We start from the raw sequence: 20568 nt of genomic DNA, 5'->3' as shown, positions 1-20568 counted from the left end.
AACTTAGACCCCATTTACACTTACGATTTAGGCCGGCCCTGGGTCGGCCCTGGGTCGGCAATTGATAAGTGTAAATACTCCAAAAAGTTAGGCCGGCCCTGGGCCGGACGCAGATCTGGGCCACCTCTCCAGGTAGGTTCAGGAGCGGCTTTTACGTTTGGGCCGGCTTACGCAGTGAACCGTGAACAACGTTTGACCTTTTTATGAGGTTGTTGTTATGACGATCCGACATTCTCAGTACATACCTTCCTCCTTTTCGGGCGACAATTTGTTTTCTTCATTATATAGTTAAATTTATTTTCAGACATCTTCTTTCAATAAAGTATTCCTCCGCTTGTTTCGCATATACATAAAATATAGCCATATTATATAAAACAGTGGGGTTCATTTTGTTTTTAATGGGACAAAAAACAACAATACAGTACTATAAATATAAAACGGTCGGTTCGCGCGGAGAGTTGAATTGACGATCGAGAGAGAAAAATGTAAACAAACTGTACTTCGTATCCCAGCATGCAATGGTACTTCCGATAAAATTATTTACGACCAGTAATCTGCGTCGGTAGTGTAAACGCTCTGGGCCGGCCTAAAAAAGTAAATATTTGCAACCGGCCCAGGACCGGCCCTGGACCCAAACGAAAGTGTAAATGGGGTCTTAGTTATGACGCGTTCAAAGCCACTCATGCAAATAGAACAGAACTCGGAGAGAGACACATGAGTGAAGTTGGATTCCTGCAGCAAATAAGTGGATAAAAGACTTTAGGCCGCAAGATAGAAGTATTAGGACTACAAAGCAATGTAATGTAGTCGGCCACGCTCCAATTAATGTCGTTATTAAAATATTAGGTTAAAATCTTGATTTTGTATTATGTTATAAATCAATATATAATTATAATATGGGACGACTTTTTCTCATTCTCACAGCAGATTTCCTCATCTTATCGTTTCAAATTAATTAATTAAATTTCAATAAATCACCGGGCGGTTTAGAATTTATTCTGTGCCTGTGATGTATATATATTCATCACAAAATATTTAAGATTTATTGTTCCTCAAAAACATGAAAAATAAAGTTTAATACAATCAAACTTTGAATAGGCTATTTTCAGAGGGAAATATAATCAATTTTGTGAACTTATGTTAGTTTCATTTTTCAATTGTTTTTTCCCGCCGCTATGAGGTAGACTTATTTATGAAATATAAATCCTGTAGGCCCTATCGGTCAATTGTAATATCGTGTGCATTAGTTTTAAAAGTTAAGATTATAAAAGGCCCACACACATGTGACACTGTGTTATAGAATTTTCCTCTTACAGTACCGAAAATCGGCTAATGGAAATGAAAAAAAAGTGTATACTACAATATTTTAAACAATGCTAATGTAACATGCAACATACATTGAAATCACCTCTCGGGGCATTAGATGATGACCTTAATGGTAAAACTAATTATTAATCCCAAGAAATGAAATCGTCAGATTGAAATGACTGCTTCTATATATATCTGCTATTCTGCCGCACGAATTCCCAATTCATTAGACAAGGCTAAAATGTTGTTTGTTTTTTACAACTTTTTAAGCAATCGGAGTAATCACCTATTAGCATAATATTCTCCAATCCATTAAGACGCCGAAACTGTTGCTTGATGTCGATTCATCAATGTTTCTTTTTCACCCAAGAGTCTACGGGAGCACTTACCCAATTAACTGTTGACGCAATTTAACTGTTAGGAAAAAAAATGTTGTAATCAAATCATGTACCGTAGTACTAGAGCTTTTCCATGACCTTCTGACTGGCCGATTTTAAGATACAAGGATCGCAGAAACATGAACTCAATTTTGGGAAGACACTTTTGAGTTTCCGTACTATATTAACATCAATAGATACGATTATATCACCAATGCATTACGAAAAACAAATTTCTCAAATTTTGAATTTCTTTAAAATAATAAAACAATATGGTAGGCCCACAGGAATCTACAGTACATAAGACAGCAGAATGTATACGTGCATGACAATACTTTTCCTCTAAACATTAAATGACAGTCTTTTGTAAATGAACAAAAGATATTATTATTATTATTATTATTACATAATGTTAAAGGATGCACATAAAACTTTTAACATTCAATGGTTAAAATATATTTAACGGATATGTAAACAGGGTTTTTGTTAAGACAGTTACGCGGCTATTTTTGGTTTTAGTCTCAGGCTATTTCTGAGTCTAGGCTCAAGTTAGGAGCTTTCTTGAATTGCGCATACGTACAGTACCGCCGGATAATCCAAGGGGATGCGCTCGGGGCGTGCGCTCCCCTTTTTGATAGCTATTAAAATGATGAACTACATTTATCTGGTTTTTTTTATAAATATAAATGTTCAACTCGGAGCTATAGACTTTAAGTGAGGCAATGTATTTTATGTCCATTGTGTTGCTCGGGGCGCTTACCATGCGTGTCAACAAAGTCATTTGACAACACGTACTCAGTCCTGTGTCGACATAAAATCAAATAAGAGAACTATTATATAACTTAATAATAGTAAATACAAACAACGTTATAAAATATTGGCAGAAAAAAACCCCAAATAGATAATTTAAATAATAATACTAGTTTGAAGTGTGATATGACATCACATTTATTTATCACATAATGTGTCACATGATATAGTGTACAGAAAGAGCTTTAGTTAACATTTTTAAATGAATGAAAACTGAAGAACAAATCCGCGTTAAAAGCTGAATGCAAATGTTAACTCATTTGCAAATACAGTACATATAAATACTTTCTACAACGTATACGGTAACCATTGGCAACGAACGCTCGTAAAAAACTGCTGTATTTCAGTAATTTCCGCTCGCCTGTAATTTTGACATTTGTATTATGCTTTTGGACGTGTCATTATTTACGGTTTCCGATATTTCTTTTGGAAAAATAACATCGGATTGATCTTCCCTTTGTTAACAAAATGGTGAACTTTTAAGTCTTCACCTAACTCAACTTTTTATATTCTCGGTCGATACAAAAGGCACGCTTTTGTGATTTTTGGAGAAGATAATTATTCTCGTATTATTTTTTTGTTTCCTGTTGACCTAAAGCAGCTTAAATCTGGCACTATTTTCATCTACAATCTATAAAAGATGACTTATGAATAACATTTAATGATGTTACAATATATCAGCTAAGTGTGTGTACGCAAGAAGCATGATCCATGTCCTACATACGCCCCACTGCATTACTCTTCTCGGCATAACCACCTTCCAAACATGCCCTTCCTCTACATTCATTCTCACCTACTTGCCCCTTATTTTAGACTTACGTGCTATAGGCCTACTACCACTTGCACTTTGACTACTTTTCCTTGTTTTTCCACTAGGGGAATTTGTTCGCGCGAATGAAAAGCGTTAGCTTATACGCATGCGTGTTCATGTTTCTATCTCCCAAATCCCTCTTAGCACATGCGTATAAGCTTACGCTGTCGATTCGCGCGTCTTAATCATTCGTTACAACTAAGAAGAACTATACTTTTATATTTCTTCGTAACGTTTTAATATGTTCTTTGTAGTCCTGTGGGTTTTGTGTGACCTTTGTGATCAATATTTTATTGCAAAATATAATAATATAATATAATAAATACATAATAATAGAGAATAAGAATAAACGATTGACTATCCTCCGTACTCTTGCGAAATGTCATTGGCTACTTGAAATGTTGAATTTTGACTTTTATAAATCGCTATGATTCTGAAACATTATATGGGCCACTAGATTGAACTATACACGTCACCGGATGATAAAGAATAGCAAAAAAAACTGTATTAAGAAAAACTTTATTTCAGGTATGAATGTTTGTGACGGAAGTACGGCGTATTCTTCTGGATGCCTTTAAGCGTGGTTCTCACTAGCGACGCAACGCAAGGACGTAACGCAAGTGAATTGACCAATCACAAGCGATGGCTTATTCGCTTGTGATTGCTAACTGTCTATAACTTCGCTTGTCATTGGTTAAAACGCTTGCGTTGCGTTTACGTCCTTGCGTTACGTTCTAGTGGGAACCAAGCTTAAGACATAATGTCTACGAGTTTGTATTTTTAGAACAAGACATCATTATACTACAGTAAAACTTATGGGAAACCCTTATTAAAGCGTGGTTCCCACTAATAATAATAATACCACATTTATATAGCGCCCTTTTCATGAGTAATCATGCTCAAAGGCGCTTTACAAGCATTATTACCCCAGTATTTTTTGGGATCAAACACGTATGGAAACATAATCCCATAATGCAGCCGGTAACCAGCGCAAAGTTGTGTCTAGATCTAACTGGGTACCCATTTATACACCTGGATGGAGAGAGGCAACGTAAGTAAAGTATCTTGCCTACGGATACAAGCAATGCGGCGAGAGTTGGATTCGAACCTAGGTCTGACGATCGGTAGTCCAACGTCCAACACACTGCGCCACACGCCCTTACATTAGCGACGCAACACAAGGACGTAACGCAACGCAAGTGAATTGACCAATTACAAGCGATGGCTTATTCGCTTGTGATTACTAACTGTCTATAACTTCGCTTGTCATTGCTTAAAACGCTTGCGTTGCGTTTACGTCCTTGCGTTACGTTCTAGTGGGAAACCCTTATTAAGGGGGCACGATTGAAGTGTCTCTCGGAGCCCAGGAAATGTATATTCGCAACTTAAAATCGTTCATATAATATTTAGGCCTAATTCTGTATTGTGTATTCAAATCGAGAATATACAATGATTATAAAAGCTTCTGTTGTCAGTTTCTTTTAAAGATAAGGTTTCGTCTTCTCTTTTACATGATAAAATATTACCTTGAATATTATAATGACGTCAAACATGGATCGAATTTTTATATGATGATGCGTTTCCATATAGATAAGTTGCCACATGTTGACGCGTCAACTCGATCCATAATAGCATTTACCAATCTGTTATAACGCATTTGAACATTTAGAATTTCTTCAGTTAACGCATGTTATAATTTAACCCAATTAACTCACTTATCGCGTCGTGATTCCTCATTTTTTTTACTAACGTTGCACGCTGATAAGAAGCCCAAGGCTTACGAGATAAATTAATATTAAGAGACATTTTGTATTGATTTAATGTGTTAGGGTTCTACTATCGATGTTATAGTTATGTGCTATAACTCCAAAATACTACCGGTACTACAGCAGCACGACTATGGTATTATATTAATGTAACAATAATATTATCATTATGCTGTAATACTAAACATTATTGCTATAATAATAATAATTAATGTTATTTTAAACCGCACGCTTTGTTACTACTTTTTAAAATTATACTGTATTGTATGATATATATATATAAGTAATACCGTATATTTGCCAAACATAAATGTAAAGATACAGCAAAACTGAATTAATCGCGTTCATTAGTGTTTCAGATACTATTTACTCTGGAACAATCACCATCGCTAAATTCACTTTAGTCTCAAATACATAATTTAATTCAATCGCGGTATTAAAGAAAATGCCGTATTGTATACATATTTATGAGACATAAATTGATAATATTACCAGCCGAATAACCAGGTTTGGCGTTTCCCTACAATATGTTTGCACGTACGTGCGAATATTGATTACATAATTATAATACAAAAAGCCGGATTGTAAGAATAGAGATAAGCTTGGTTCCAAGGACGAAACGCAATGACGGAAGGAGGAAGCGCAATACAGGTAATCACAACCCGATGGATATATAACGTCGTGATTGGTCAAATTAGATACGTTGCTGTTCCATCTTGAATTAATAGGGAACTTTGGCATCGGGACGGTAAACGAAAGGGACAAAATTAACAAGCGTAACGGTTATTTCGAGACACATAGCAACGGCGGTCATCCCCTCCTGACTAGTCCGCAGACCCTGTACATGTGGGCATGATGGAGCGTGTTTGAACGGTTTCTGCGTTAGTGAAATCACGCTATATGATAGGCCTACATAACATTTTTTAGTTAATTACAACTAAGTTGGAAAACTTATGCTTATCATTTTTTGTTGTTGAAAAGTTATGTAGGACCGAACTTTAAATCGACGAAAGATAGTTCCGATAAAAATATATAAATATAGGCCTATTAATATGGTCTTTGTGCAAATACTATACTATATAATAATAATTTGTATGAATTATAGTATCCTCTCTCCTACCGTCCCCTATCATACCATCTAATTTTAAAGGCAGACGGAATGCTTGGTCATTCAAACTTTGAGTTACAAGCACCTGCCGGCATGGTTACGTTTCCTTGCTGCGCTTGAATTGGAACAGAGCTAGCTGGTTGAACGAGCAACTGCCTTTCCGCACAATAAACATTCTAAAATTATTTATAAAAAGCTAAACGTACAATAGACCATTAAATAGAACGAAATTAAATAGAACTATTAACATGCAGTAGAACTAACGGCACGTGGTACGAGATTAACCAATCAGATAGTAGTTATACACCTTGGCGTGTAGAATCGAGTGAGTAAAAAGAGTCAGGGTACAAACAAGAGTCTATACAGTAAAACTGAATATACAACTTTATAAATTTAAAATAAAACTTTACATGTAGATTAGAACTAATAATCAGTGACACGTGATATTAGTTAACCAATCTAATCAAAATAACATCAAACAATATGCGACTACTACTACCGCGTCAATATTGCAGTAGGCCTACATGTTGTTAATGGTGATAATAAATAAAACAAGAGAATCTGAGACTAGTTGCAGTTTCCACCAGGGGTTAATCGAGAAAAAGGATCAAGAATCGTGATAAAGAGTGGCATGGAGTCGTCCGTGACCACATATCTATCAGTGGTTTAAATGTGATGCTTGTTGCATCGGCCTAAGTGTAATAATAAGTGGTCCAGAAATGGGATCTTGGTCTGGCTGGGTTGTCTCCAAAATTGGATTAAATTTGTTAAAGATTCATCTTTTAGTTTTGACGATTATCCTGCTAACAAACACACCCACGCACTCAAATCTCAGACAAAATTATAACCTCCTCCTAAGCGTAGGTAATAATGACGCACGAGACAAGGTTGTCGCTCTTAATAGGGCCTCAGATTTATAGGTGACGTTTTAAAGGGGACCACAGTAAATGAATATAAACGCGGCTGTAATTAACGTATGTGTTTTCTGTTGGTCAAATACAAACTCATAAACTTCAATTTGTATTTGTCATTTAGATATAATTAAGTATTGCTATTAAACTTGGACATAAATCGTATTTGTGTACTTGTGACATTTTTAATGCATAGTTTCACCTCTAGCAACAGTTTATTGTTGTTCAGTTTCCATTTAAGTAAACTTATGTTATCAGATTGAATAGAATTCATATTGAGAATACATTGTCGTTATCATACAGTTTAAGGGGTAGCCACGGGTTCTAAACAATTTATTTTTTATATAAAATATACGTTTGCATGCGTTATTGAACCAAGATGAAAGAGAAATAATCAATCCGTTAAAAATGTGAGGTTATATGGCTTGTTTGTATGTTTTAAGATAGGACGTTCACCAAAGATTGACTAATTTAAGTACAAACATAAAAAGAACGGATTTTTTTTAAACAGAATTCCATTGGTTTAAGAATACACTTTTATCTTTCAGATTCCATTTAAACGGACACGAAGATGTGAATGGAGATGTCGTCATGTTTGTCGAAAACTATAACTCATAGCGCAAAGTGTGTATAGGCCTACCTCTTCTAAAAATATACAAAAATGGATGATGAAGAGGATTTTGATTATGATGATGAAAACAGTGCACATTATATTGTGTTGATGACGTGTACGTTTGTGGTAATAGCTATCGTTGGATTAATTGGCAATGTGTTAATATTACTCACTGTGCTGCTAAACGCGTCAATGAGAACGGCTCCAAATGTCTTACTAACGAACTTAGCCGTTGGTGACTTACTGATTATAGTATTCTGGCTCCCGAACCAGTTTTCCAAAACTATTCACGGACATGAAAACGCGTTGTCGCATTCATCTATGTTCATGTGTATAGCTTCGGAATCTTGTCAAGTAATATCACAAAGTGTCAGCGCTCTTACTTTGACAGTTCTAAGCCTCGATCGTTACGTGGTCATCACTAGTACGACGGGACGACTTGTCAGTTCACTGCTAAAATTCTACGTCTACGTTGTCATTTTAATATGGTTGCTCGGGATCAGTTTTGCAATACCAATCGTGCAGTTTGCAGAGTATTATCACCTGTTTGACGTCATTAACACAAGTTATTTGACCGAGGAAGATTTTGAAATCCATGCAGACAGTTACATATGTGATCGAATGCCACCATCGGCGATGAGTAGTATCATCTACGAAAGTTTACGCGTGGCGTTGCTTTACTGTATCCCAGTTTTGATTATCGGGACGTCATATTCCATGATGGCGCGGAAATTGATAGCTAGCCTGAAAAATGTTCGCCGTTTGTCGTCAAGAACGACCAGTCGTAGCCAGCAGACAAAAACACGTAAACGACTGGCGATCGCCGTTCTTGTGATTGCAATCATGTTTGCTCTTTGCTGGTTGCCAGAGATGGTGTTTAATATAATGAGAAGTATTGACTCTGCTCGTGTGTTTGTTCTGAATAACAATGCTGTCCAAGAGTTTGGTCCTTTGCTTGTCTATATCAACTGCTGTGCAAATCCTATTGCGTTGGGATTCACCAGTCTAACATTTCGCAGACATTTTAAGCGTTATCTGTTACTTGAGTTTCTTCGAGGTACTCGGATTGATGAAAGCGGCAGTGAATATCGGTTTGTCAGTCAAACATTTCGTATGAAACATGTAAATAAGCACACTGGTATAGAATCTATGGAATCAACCGAAGTCGATAAAGCCTGAAGCTCATACACAATGAAAAGAAACTAAATATAATACAATGTCTGCGAATTAAAATACACACAGACCGTCCGCAACAGAGTTAAACAAAGAGTACGAATTATGAAGAATGCGCCATCGCATCTGCTGCGGTGAGATCAGTTGAATTGCAATTGCGCAAAATTTGATAAACTATGATGAAACTTACCTTTTACAATGAGACGCACATTGTCTTCAGATTCTTTTCTTTTCTCATTATTCCTAAATCTAAAAAAGAAAATATTATACAATTATTGTTGTTTATTTATAGAGACCGTAAAACCTGTTCATTTGGTGAGTTTATTCGAATCGGAAGTTGTTTACTTTTATTCGGTGACGTAGGCCTAAAAAAGATCCGATTCAATGTATGCTATATTGGCTAATGTTTTCTAAGATGCTACAGTGTACGTACTCGGTAATGTTTTTTATTTTATTTATGTATTTAGAGGCACATGTGGCCAAGAATTACCATGAATCAATGAATCACTGTCCTCGGATATACAGTAGGTGGTAATCCCCAGAACATTTTTTGAACCAGTTCTCAGGGTAATCCCCTACTTGTCTCGAATAATGAATTGGGTCCTTTAAAGTGAACACTGGCACACTGGACCTCGGTTTATAGTCCTTATCTGAATTGTTGATGGTTGTTGATCCAGAACTAGGCCTCGAACCCATGCCGATATTGTTGGCTCTTTAGCTGCTGCATAAACGGCGCCCCTGCCTTAACCGCTCAGCCACTGACTCACTCGTTCCCTTTTTGTGTACTAAACACAGAGGGTTACAGTTTGTCATAGCAAGGCAATCTAACAGGACACTGAGTACGCCTTGTCAAGATAGAATATCGTAACAGTCCTTTGATTTTATGTCTGACTGCGAAAAATACGAACTGTACTACGTAAACTCTCCGCGGTGTCTTTTATAAAGGACGTGGAACTAATCTTGTCCCAGCCACAGTTAAACCCTTTGATATCCTGAGTCTTCGTCCTAGTTTCCTTGTAATCTTGCCAAAGCAATTATAATGATGTCTTGATTCATAATAGCAAAAAAAAATCGGATTTGCTCACTTTAAAGAACTGAAACGGCAATGGAGTTGTTATTCTCATAATAGGTTTTATCACGAATATTATATAAACTATTGATTTAGGTCTATAGTATTGAAAATAATCAAACTGAATACTCAAAGATGTTGTTATCGCACAATGACAAGGACTGGATATGACCGAGCCACGGCAAGACTTAAGCTCTCTCTACACTATCAAACTTTATGTGACAACAAAAATGTGATGTGCCCATATATTATGGAGATTTGATGATGTCATATCACTACTATATTTAGGAATATCACTACTATATTTGGGCACATCACACTTGTTTGTCAAACTAGTTTGATAATATAGACAGAGCTTTGCGGTACTTAACATTATATAAGCTCATAATTGCCATGAAGACGACGACACTAGAGCAATGACGACACGCACAAAGCAAGACATTTGTACAATAGCAAACGGTAAAAATTACTAATTATGTCGCTTGTGATTTTATTTGGGCAAATTTCAGGTATATCATTAATTGTACGTACGCGTTCTAAAACAAAATTGTAAACTTTGTCAAAAGCACACAAGGTTCTGCTACCAATTGTATGTAGGTCTCTAACCAAGGCAATCTAACAACAGAATACTGAGCTCGTCTAGCGAAGATTGAACTCCTAACAGTCCTTTGATCTTATGTCTGGCTGCGAGAAATACTAATAGTATGTACATGTTCTTTTTTTTTGTTTCTGTTAAGGAGGCGTGAAACTGATCGTGTGTCAGCCACAGATAGACCCTTTGAGATTAGTAGCTCAGTATAATGTTGTTAGATTGCCTTGCCTTTGTCTAACAGCTCAGAAAATGCACATATGTTTCGGCACTATCAAAAGTGACAACAATAACAACGATAGTAAAAAAATATTTTAATTACGCTTAACGCTATTGATTTTCGATGATGTGTTTTTGTATTCAGATGGTTGCCAGAATAATAGTAACTGCGGAAAAAACTGTTAGTTATCATGATCTGTTATTGTTATTAATATGCCATATAATTTTTTTGGAATGTATTGTCCTAACTTAAATGTTACTAATAATTTGTTAAATACTCTTACCCATAATTTCGATTTAATAACATCAGAATAAGAATTTGACAAATCTTTCTAGAATTCTGACACCGTGAAAGGCGGCGAACACGTGTCTTGAATGCATCAAGCTATTTCCTAAGTAGGCCTAAATGCATCAAGGTTAACGCATAAAATGCAACTAAACGTCATGAATCCGTGACTTGCAGCCTAACTAAGCTGAATTGCACACAGGTGTGGATGGTAGTAACTTTCTTCTCCCTTAAGTGCCGATTCGTGTCGAGTTCTGCCATCAGACGAAGCTCATTCGTCTGCCTATTGCTTTAGAGGCTAAATAGGGAATTCTAGATCATAAGCTCAATTGGATTTAAACTAGTAACTGTCTGGGTGAACTGGTTAGCTGATCAGATAATAATCAGCTGGAGAAATTAGATGTAGATGTGTGCAAACTGAGTAGGCCTAACTATAGTTCTGGACAAATTCAGAGTTAGCTACCGTTACACGAATCTTCACAGGTAAAAAATGTAGCCTTTGAATTAACGATGACTTTTTAAAACAAGGCGAATTTACCACGAGAATGGAAAACCAATCTGACCTCATGGTTGACTTCGATTTCGGTGCGAAGATTCACCTAGGGAAACATTCTAAAAGAACTTGCGTATTTTATACTGAATAATATATATATAGAGTTAAACGGATTATAACATAATAAATTAAGTCATTTTTACTTACTATAATGTACGATAATAATAATTGGAATATATTGTTCAATGATTATAAACAAACTTCGAAAAGCCAATTATGATTCAATATTATTTTGAACCCAAGTTCTGTCTACACTATCAAACTTTGTGACACAATATTTGGACATTGTTTGTCAAACTAGTTTGATAGTGTACACTAACCTTTATAATGGTTCGTCAAACTTTTTTTGGAGTTATTATTATCCTAAAAACTGTATATTATATTTATCATTCTGTTCTATAGAGTTTAGTTTATTTTAGAATTTGGTAATGGTTTAATTGGCATTGATAACCTGTTCAAAAAGACAAGATGAATAATGTACACGTCACGAATATAGGCATAGCTGTATTACTAAATTAATCTAAATTAAGGTAAATTAAAATTGTGAAATTGTTAACATTATTATAATCATATTTATTATTATTGATGAAAATGTATCGTGTTGTAACACGCTTAGTGCATTATGCGGTATGTGGGCCGCAAATGGTGTTTATATCAGTGTTACCGCTGGTGGTGGTAACGTAGTTGGTATGTAGCCCTAATGTATCAAATAAAACACGTATATATATTTAAGTTATATCTAGTTTTACCTATCTACACAATCTGTTCGACAATACGCTGACCTACCGATTGTACAGAACACGACGACCATGATTCAATCGTGGATGGAGAGATAAGCAACCACAACATAAATCCTTCTCTGGGACGCCCTATTCGACAACCTCTACTAAGGCGACGCCGTCTCATGAAATGAATAAAGGAGAATAGAATATTGGTTATTATGTAACACTTATGGCCAACCCATATTCAGGGGACTTTTCTATTGAGGAACACCGCTGGATAATGAAGATATCCATCTAAATTGGGTTCGACAACATAAACGATTCTGATTAGAAACATTTTAAAATAAAATGTAGTACTAAATATTGTTGTGCATGAGCAATGTCTGCCAGTTTATATTCATTGCACTGTTTTGTAACATAATAATTGCCGAAACCGAACCGAACCGAACCGACGTCTAGTTCCACAAATAGGTATCAACAACACAGGTGGTGTATTGTTATCTTTAGAATTCTTAATAAGCACGTCCAACGTTTTAAAAATGTTCGTATGACATGTCCTGTTATTGTATTCCACCAGTACTACATGAAAATGACATGCAATAGTCATTATTATACAGTTCAAACTCTATCCTAGTTTATAAGAAGCCTCTGTGGAGCATAGTAATTAATATTAAGTATAATGCTTGATACAAACAATTATTTTTAAAATGACATGTTTGTTATGTTGCTTTAAAGTCAAGTTAAATTAGTATGCAAGATAACTAGTGTGACTCCTAACTTATCGAACTACATTAAAGCACACACATTTCCTACTGAATGTAGGCCTACACGCGTATCTAAGATGATTGATTATTGTATTACTAAGTCACACGGTGAGAATTGCTCCATTCGCCATTGGCTCATCTATTGATTGGACCAGACCGGCCTACCCGTGAGAGCCAGATTTCTTTCATATTAAATCTTATGAACAAAGTTTCAATTCATGCTGCGTGGGTTTATATCTAATAACACGATACATAATGTTCTAAGTCACGACGATGAACATTTAATAAGATTATCTTGATTTGAATACTTACTCAACATAGCGTTGTCCATGTTTACATGCTCGTACCGCGGCATTCAAATTAGAGTATTTGTTTCTAAATGTTATGAGGTGCAGATAATGCCAAATATAAGGTTGTACTTTTGTCCTATATAATGGTAATCCTGACTGTAACGATTGCTTTCCATCTATACTTCCATAGCGGCTCAAAGAAAAGGGCAGCAATAATAATAATAATATAGGTTAAGTTCAGCAAATAGATGTAAATGTTTCATCTTGTCCCTTCTGTTTTAACCTATGGAACGCCGATTCACTCAAATACTGGTTGCTGTTTTGGAGATAATAAAGTTTGTCTTATCTCTTAACAGATAATCATTTGTCAAAAAATATTTAACAATATTTACCCTAATAAAATATGTCACCACTTGTCTCTGCTTAATATGTTAAAAGTTACATAAGAAATGTATAATAATTATAACTAATGGAAATTGTACGCATTCATCAACCTTCTTCAATAAAAAATAATATATCTTTATAATATAACATCAATCGGTGAAAGAAAAAATGATTACAAACGACCTTGAAGACAGATCATGTCTTCTGGCAATATAATCGTACGTTACAAAAAATCAAGTTCATCAATAACTTTGGCAACATTTTGCTTTATACAGCTGGAATGGAAAGAGGTGCCACTGGAAAATAAAATTTATTCGAACAAACGCTCCGCTTTGAATAAACGCCCCTTATAGAATATCATTTTGAATAAACTAGGGCCTTATTTCCTCGAATAAACGCCCCGCCACCTGCATTATATACACAATATTGTCTTAAAACACATTTCTATTTGTAGTAGGCGATAGACATGATCTACGATTTACCAAACATTTTGTTACAAAAAATATCAAATTAAAACATTTATATATTAATTGTGTTGTATTTTTTCATATCTAGGGGTATTTATTTGATTATACATGTTACCATTTTAAACCGCGAAAAATAAACGCCCCGAATAAACAACTTCCTCGAAAAAACGACCCACCACCCCTACCCCCTAAAAAATGACCCACCACCCCTACCCCCTAAAAAACGACCCACCACCCCTACCCCCTAAAAAACGACCCACCACCCCTACCCCCTAAAAAACGACCCACCACCCCTACCCCCTAAAAAACGACCCACCACCCCTACCCCCTAAAAAACGACCCACCACCCCTACTCCCTAAAAAACGACCCACCACCCCTACCCCCTAAAAAACGACCCACCACCCCTACCCCCTAAAAAACGACCCACCACCCCTACCCCCTAAAAAACGACCCACCACCCCTACCCCCTAAAAAACGACCCACCACCCCTACCCCCTAAAAAACGACCCACCACCCCTACTCCCTAAAAAACGACCCACCACCCCTACCCCCTAAAAAACGACCCACCACCCCTACCCCCTAAAAAACGACCCACCACCCCTACCCCCTAAAAAACGACCCACCACCCCTACCCCCTAAAAAACGACCCACCACCCCTACCCCCTAAAAAACGACCCACCACCCCTACCCCCTAAAAAACGACCCACCACCCCTGGAAGTTGTTTCCTACACTAAATTTACCGGAGCGATAACTGTGCCCAATTTAAGACCAATTTACACTGAGCGGTAACGATAAGCGGAAAACCGCGTAGCTTATCCCGCATATAGAATCTTTGTTGTTTCCGCATTCTATGTTAATGGCCATAAGCCAATACAGTAGTAGATTCTATTTTTCGTTTTCCGCTTACCGTTACCGATTGTCATATTATCGCTCGTCCGTGAAAATTGGCCGCTACGTGGTAAAGCTTGTTCGACCATTTGCAATAATTACTGGAAACCAATCTGCAACATGTGTACCAACCACAGAATTATACTTTCTGATCATATCTAGGCTAACCATGTTGCCTTAGACAGATTACACCCTATAGCATTACGAAAAGAGTGTTAAATTATAATAAACTAAATTCATTGCATGGCATCAACATTCAGATATAAAGTTTTTATTTTAATAACCTTCCGGATATATGTGACTATTAATCGAAAATGGTTCAACCTGACACAGATCAGGCCATTTTTAAATTAATGTGAATAATATGAAGGTAAAACGCCAACATTTATTCAGGTTTGGCATCGCTGAAAGCGAAAGTTTTAAAACATGAATTATTCATAAAAGATATAAAGTCTGTAGTTTATTGTTATTTTATTTATAAAATAATCTTCCATACTTCCATTTTAGAAAAACCGTCGAAATCTTCACAAAAAAATTAACCGATTAGGCGAGTAAATCCCTGTCTACACTATCAAACTAATTTGACCAGGAAAGACATTACAATTAATTTCACTCGTCCCTGGTTTGACCAAAAGATTGTGATGTGCTCAATGGTAGTCATCGTCTCCATATTTTCTTGTCCCATAAAGTTGGATGGTGTAGACAAAGAATTAACTTCCTACTGACAGACATACTTTACTATGGTATGTATACCAAGGCCTTCTTTTTAGGGATAACATTTAGCTTGTTTTGCCTAGTCTACAGTTTCATCGTCATGGGCCAAATATCTAACCAGGAACGAGTAAAATAACTAATTTTACTCTTATCAAAACCATGGCCAATGACTTCGTCATCGTCACTGACATCGTCTTTTTGTCCTCCTTCATAAACCTATTATAATTTCTTTTATTATCGACACAGACCTTTTATAGCACTATGTTTTATATGTTGTTTGTTTATGTATGAACGCATCAGCAAAGGGTGTGCGCCATTGATGCTAAAATAAGTGCCAATAAAATACTGAATACTGACACCGATCAATAAGTTTGTACTCAATCAATCAGTCATAATATATGTCTATTCTACTGGGTCTGGACTAAGTCAATCGATTGATATGTCAGATATATAAATAGTTGAATGCCAAGCTCGTTTAATGGTTAAATACGAGCGACCTTCAGTTGATATTAATTTCTATAATAATTTCTCTTAGAAAACTATCGTGCATTGTATTTTATAATGAGATTTTTTAGTTACTACTTGAACAGCCTACTTCTATAAGCACAATACCTTCTAGTTTGCTATTAAACACAGCATTATTCTTGAATGAAAACAACTCGCGATGAACTGAATTTGACATAAACACATACTATTATTACTGTATATTGTTTAGTGGATTGAATATGTTCTTTCCGTTTTTAAAAGACTCTTGCGACCTTCCATACTAAATCACCCGGTGGTTACTGAATGAGACAGTATTTTCATTTAAAGATTGACTGTTCTATTCAACAGGCTGTTTTGTGTATCCATTCATAATTTTTAGCGCCTTTATTTTCCAAAGGCTAAATTATTACTCTAACTCTCATCAGATACATTTGGCGCATGTTTACTCGTAGTAGTATTATTACAACAGATCGCGCTGGTTATCCAGGTAGACATACGTTTGTTTACAGTACTTCATTAGGCGCATGCGGTGTACTACTTATTTTTAACACATATGCTGGCGCGTAATCGCTGATGTATATTCCATATAAACACTTTTTTACTGTACTGTGTTGTATATTGCGATAAGTTGAAAAAATTATATTAAAAATTCACCCCAGCAATGAATGCAGCCGGTAACACGAATAAATCCGCATTATGTGTGATGTGGTTTGGCCAGTGCATCTCTATTATGGCATTATTCATAAAATCATGCATATATTCATTACTCATATTTATGTAACACGGTAGAAATTAATGTTAATGTAACCCTTTGTATACATCATACATTTTACAGCTGTGTAAATTTGCTTCAATATTTATTTTTGATTCATTATAAGTGCGTTCATGACACGTCATAATGGCTGTTAGTCTGCAATAGTGCAAAAGCAGACACATAACACATTGTTGCAAAATACGTATGTAGGCCAGAAGGAGGAATGCGTTTAGTATCTATACGTATATCGATATCATGTAATTTATTTTATGTGTTCATATAACAGAATTGATTAACGTTTCCAAATACTAAACCAACACATTAATTAATTTTGATATAGATTAAGCATAACATTGTGAACGTACGTGCTTAAGATTCGATCAAGATGGTGTGGAAAAAACAACTAATAAAAAAAATACGAACTATATGAGATAATGGTAAATAAAGACAATGGTAAGATAATCCCTTGTATCCTCCCTGTATATTATATAGGCCTACTCTGACAACAGAATGGTGAGTTCCGGAGATGAAAAAGTTTTATCTGTGGCTGTGAAACGATAAATTCCACGCGCCTTAACAACCACCGCGCCGCGGAAAATATGTAATATAGTAAAACAGTACTGCTGGTACAGTCAGGCATAAGATCGAAGGACTATTACGAGTTCCTATTTCGGCAAGGTGAGCTCAGTCTCCTAGTGCTAGATTGCCTTGTACATTGTACATTAAGACGCGTTAGGCGTTTCATACCCAGCGGCCGAAATGGCCAGAAATTTATGGTAAAAGCATGGACATAATATTAAGTACACGGTGAAAGGAATGAAAATTCCTCTCCAGTGTACAAACTGAGCCTTAATAAAAAATGGTAAGAATTTCAACAGGAATTTCAATTAAAAAAAAAACTATACTATACATTAGGCCTGTATACGAAAATCACTCACAATATTAAAATAATAAATACTTTTTTTGTATTCATTTAAGATGGATCCTTCACACGGACATGGTTAATAAAGTGGTGCAAACAGAATTAACAAATCCAGTGAATATTGTTAGGCCTCCTAGATAACAACATATACCGCATGTCTTGTGCATATACATACATGTGAGTTCAAATTTCTGGGACAAACATCAAACTTATATTGTGGTAATATATTATGTTATTATAATTGTATTACTGTATCTAACCGGAAAAATCAATAAATCAATTACGATAATAATTCAATATATAGTGAGTGTAATAAAATGTTATTACGTCACAACAGCATTGTTTTTCGTTTGATTGTTAAAACGACCCACTTATAATTTAATGTAAATTACATCAGTGCATTTTGAAAGAAATGGAAATCATTAACAATTTACTTATGTGGTGAATTGATTTCATGGAAAATAATTTAGATATTGAGGTATATTTTGTTTAAAGACTCAAACGAAAGGTATAATATATTACAGTTTGGTTTCTCCGAATGCAGGAAAACACGTATATTAATTCTATCCAAGACGATGGTGGTTGATGGGATAATAACAATTAACCTATGCATTATACAACCAAATTACTCACGGTTTAATAAAGAGACAGTTAATTGATGGTAAATACTAATTCGCAGACGCTAGTCTTATCTACAAACGTAAAATATACACTCAATCTTAAAACAGATAATCACAGCATTTCTTATTGTCGACATTTCAAAGTTTACGATTAAAAATTACTTCACATTATTATAAAATGACCGCATTAAATTGAGATATGAAAGCTTTTGAGAAATGGTTAATTTATGTTTACGCAATAGAACTTCCCGCCAAAAATTCGCGAATACTGTATTGCACTCTTTTCATATTTGATTGTGCCGACTATGCGGACCATTCAAATTCAAGCTTGATTTCCATTTGGACGCAACGTACGTATAACCATAATTAATAATATCCTGGATTTATCTAGCGCATAATGTTGTGAAACCTCTAAGGGCTAAACAGTATTACCTCAGCCATTTTTTTGGATCAAACACGTATGGAAACATACTCCCATAATGCAGCTAGTAATCAGCGCAAAGTTGTGTTTTTATCTAACTGGGTTCCCATTTATACACCTGGGTGGAAAGACTCAAACGTAAGTAAAGTATCTTGCCTAAGGATACGACCAACGCAGCAAGGGATTTTACAAATCACGTGCTATCAAATTACGGTGCGCTTACGTCGTCCTCGTAGTTGTGTACAAGTGCAGTGGAAACTATATGTTTCATCACATGATGTACGCGATAAGCAAGCCACCACATCTTGAGAGATAGAAGCTCCCTTTAAAATAAATCAACAATTTATATTATCCTTTAAGAGTATCAATGTTATTTTATGTTTAAATTTAAAACATGGTTAAATTAACATAACAGTAAACAGGATATTTAAACATAAACAATGTCGATTGATGTTTATCAATGTTTTAAAAAGATCGGACATAAAAGAAGTTCTGACGCCATTATAAGCTAATAGAATATGTAGCTTATAAATGGCAATTTAGATATCGGATACTATTATTTCCTAACCATTAATAACAATATAGGCCCATTTAAGAAATTCGAAGAAGTGGTAAATTAAATTAAATGACCATGAAGCGCTCTAACATATAATAGCAACCATCTATTGAATTGAATCATATAGTTTTAAGGACCGACGCAAAGTATCTGTAGAATTCCCCAAGTTAGTTTATGGAATTTTCAGTCTCCTGTTCTCAAATAAAGATGTTGAAAATATCGTCGGTGCAACTCCACTAAAAGACTATGTACATGTTCACTACCTGAAGTATATAGCCCATATCTGTCGAGAACCAAATAACTCATTAACAAAACGATTGCTCTTTGTACAAGCCCGAAAACCATACTATCGTGACTCATGGATCAAATTAAGCAATCTCCTTCAGTGCGATCCTAGTCAAGCTAAGAAGCTAACCCAGTCAAGGAAGCCCTTCAACAGTCGGACCCAGCATACATTTGGATGCTAGAGAAGCAAAAAAATGTATATTTTATGGCGATCCTGTTTTGGTGTTTTTTTCTTTACACTGTTGGATCTTGAATAAATAAATAAATAAATAAATAAATAAAAGACTGCCTTTTGGATGCGACTGGCATCAGTGGAAGGAAAAAAACTGCACTGTACTGTACTATAGATAAATAATAATTATATATTTTTGTGGATTTTCAAATTTGTCACACTTTTTTATGTTTTAACAGTATGTAGTTCCATAAAGTTATATATTTAGTATAATTTTGTTTTGGTTTCACATGTGATCCAATTATGATACCTGTGCTACGACACAAACATGTTTGCGACATAAAATTAAATAAATAAAATAAAGAACGTTCTAGCATTTGCAATATGTTATTACCGAGGTAATCGACGAGTTGTCTTTATTACAGATGTTATGTCAGGAAGCAATTACACTTTTATGTCATAATGTACATTTTCCATAGACGAAGTAATTCGAGGATTACACTAATCTTTATTGACGTTAAACGTCAT

General features: G+C 35.4%; 1 protein-coding gene across 3 annotated transcripts in view; it reads left to right on the top strand.

The window, feature by feature from the left end:
- Window positions 1-12325, top strand: part of LOC140056473 (neuromedin-B receptor-like) — a 38028-nt gene extending 25703 nt beyond the window's left edge. For all 3 annotated transcript variants that reach the window (XM_072101847.1, XM_072101845.1, XM_072101848.1), the window contains one exon: window positions 7640-12325. In XM_072101847.1, coding sequence (XP_071957948.1) covers window positions 7753-8883 — 1131 coding nt within the window. In that variant the 5' untranslated portion in view covers window positions 7640-7752 and the 3' untranslated portion in view covers window positions 8884-12325. The remainder of the gene's footprint in view (window positions 1-7639) is intronic.
- The last annotated feature ends 8243 nt before the right edge of the window (window positions 12326-20568 follow it).

This window comes from Antedon mediterranea, chromosome 8 (genome assembly GCF_964355755.1).
Source record: "Antedon mediterranea chromosome 8, ecAntMedi1.1, whole genome shotgun sequence".
Classification (NCBI taxonomy): Eukaryota; Metazoa; Echinodermata; class Crinoidea; order Comatulida; family Antedonidae; genus Antedon; species Antedon mediterranea.
Note: the sequence above shows the minus strand (reverse complement) of the source record. Positions and strands in the feature narration are given on the sequence as shown.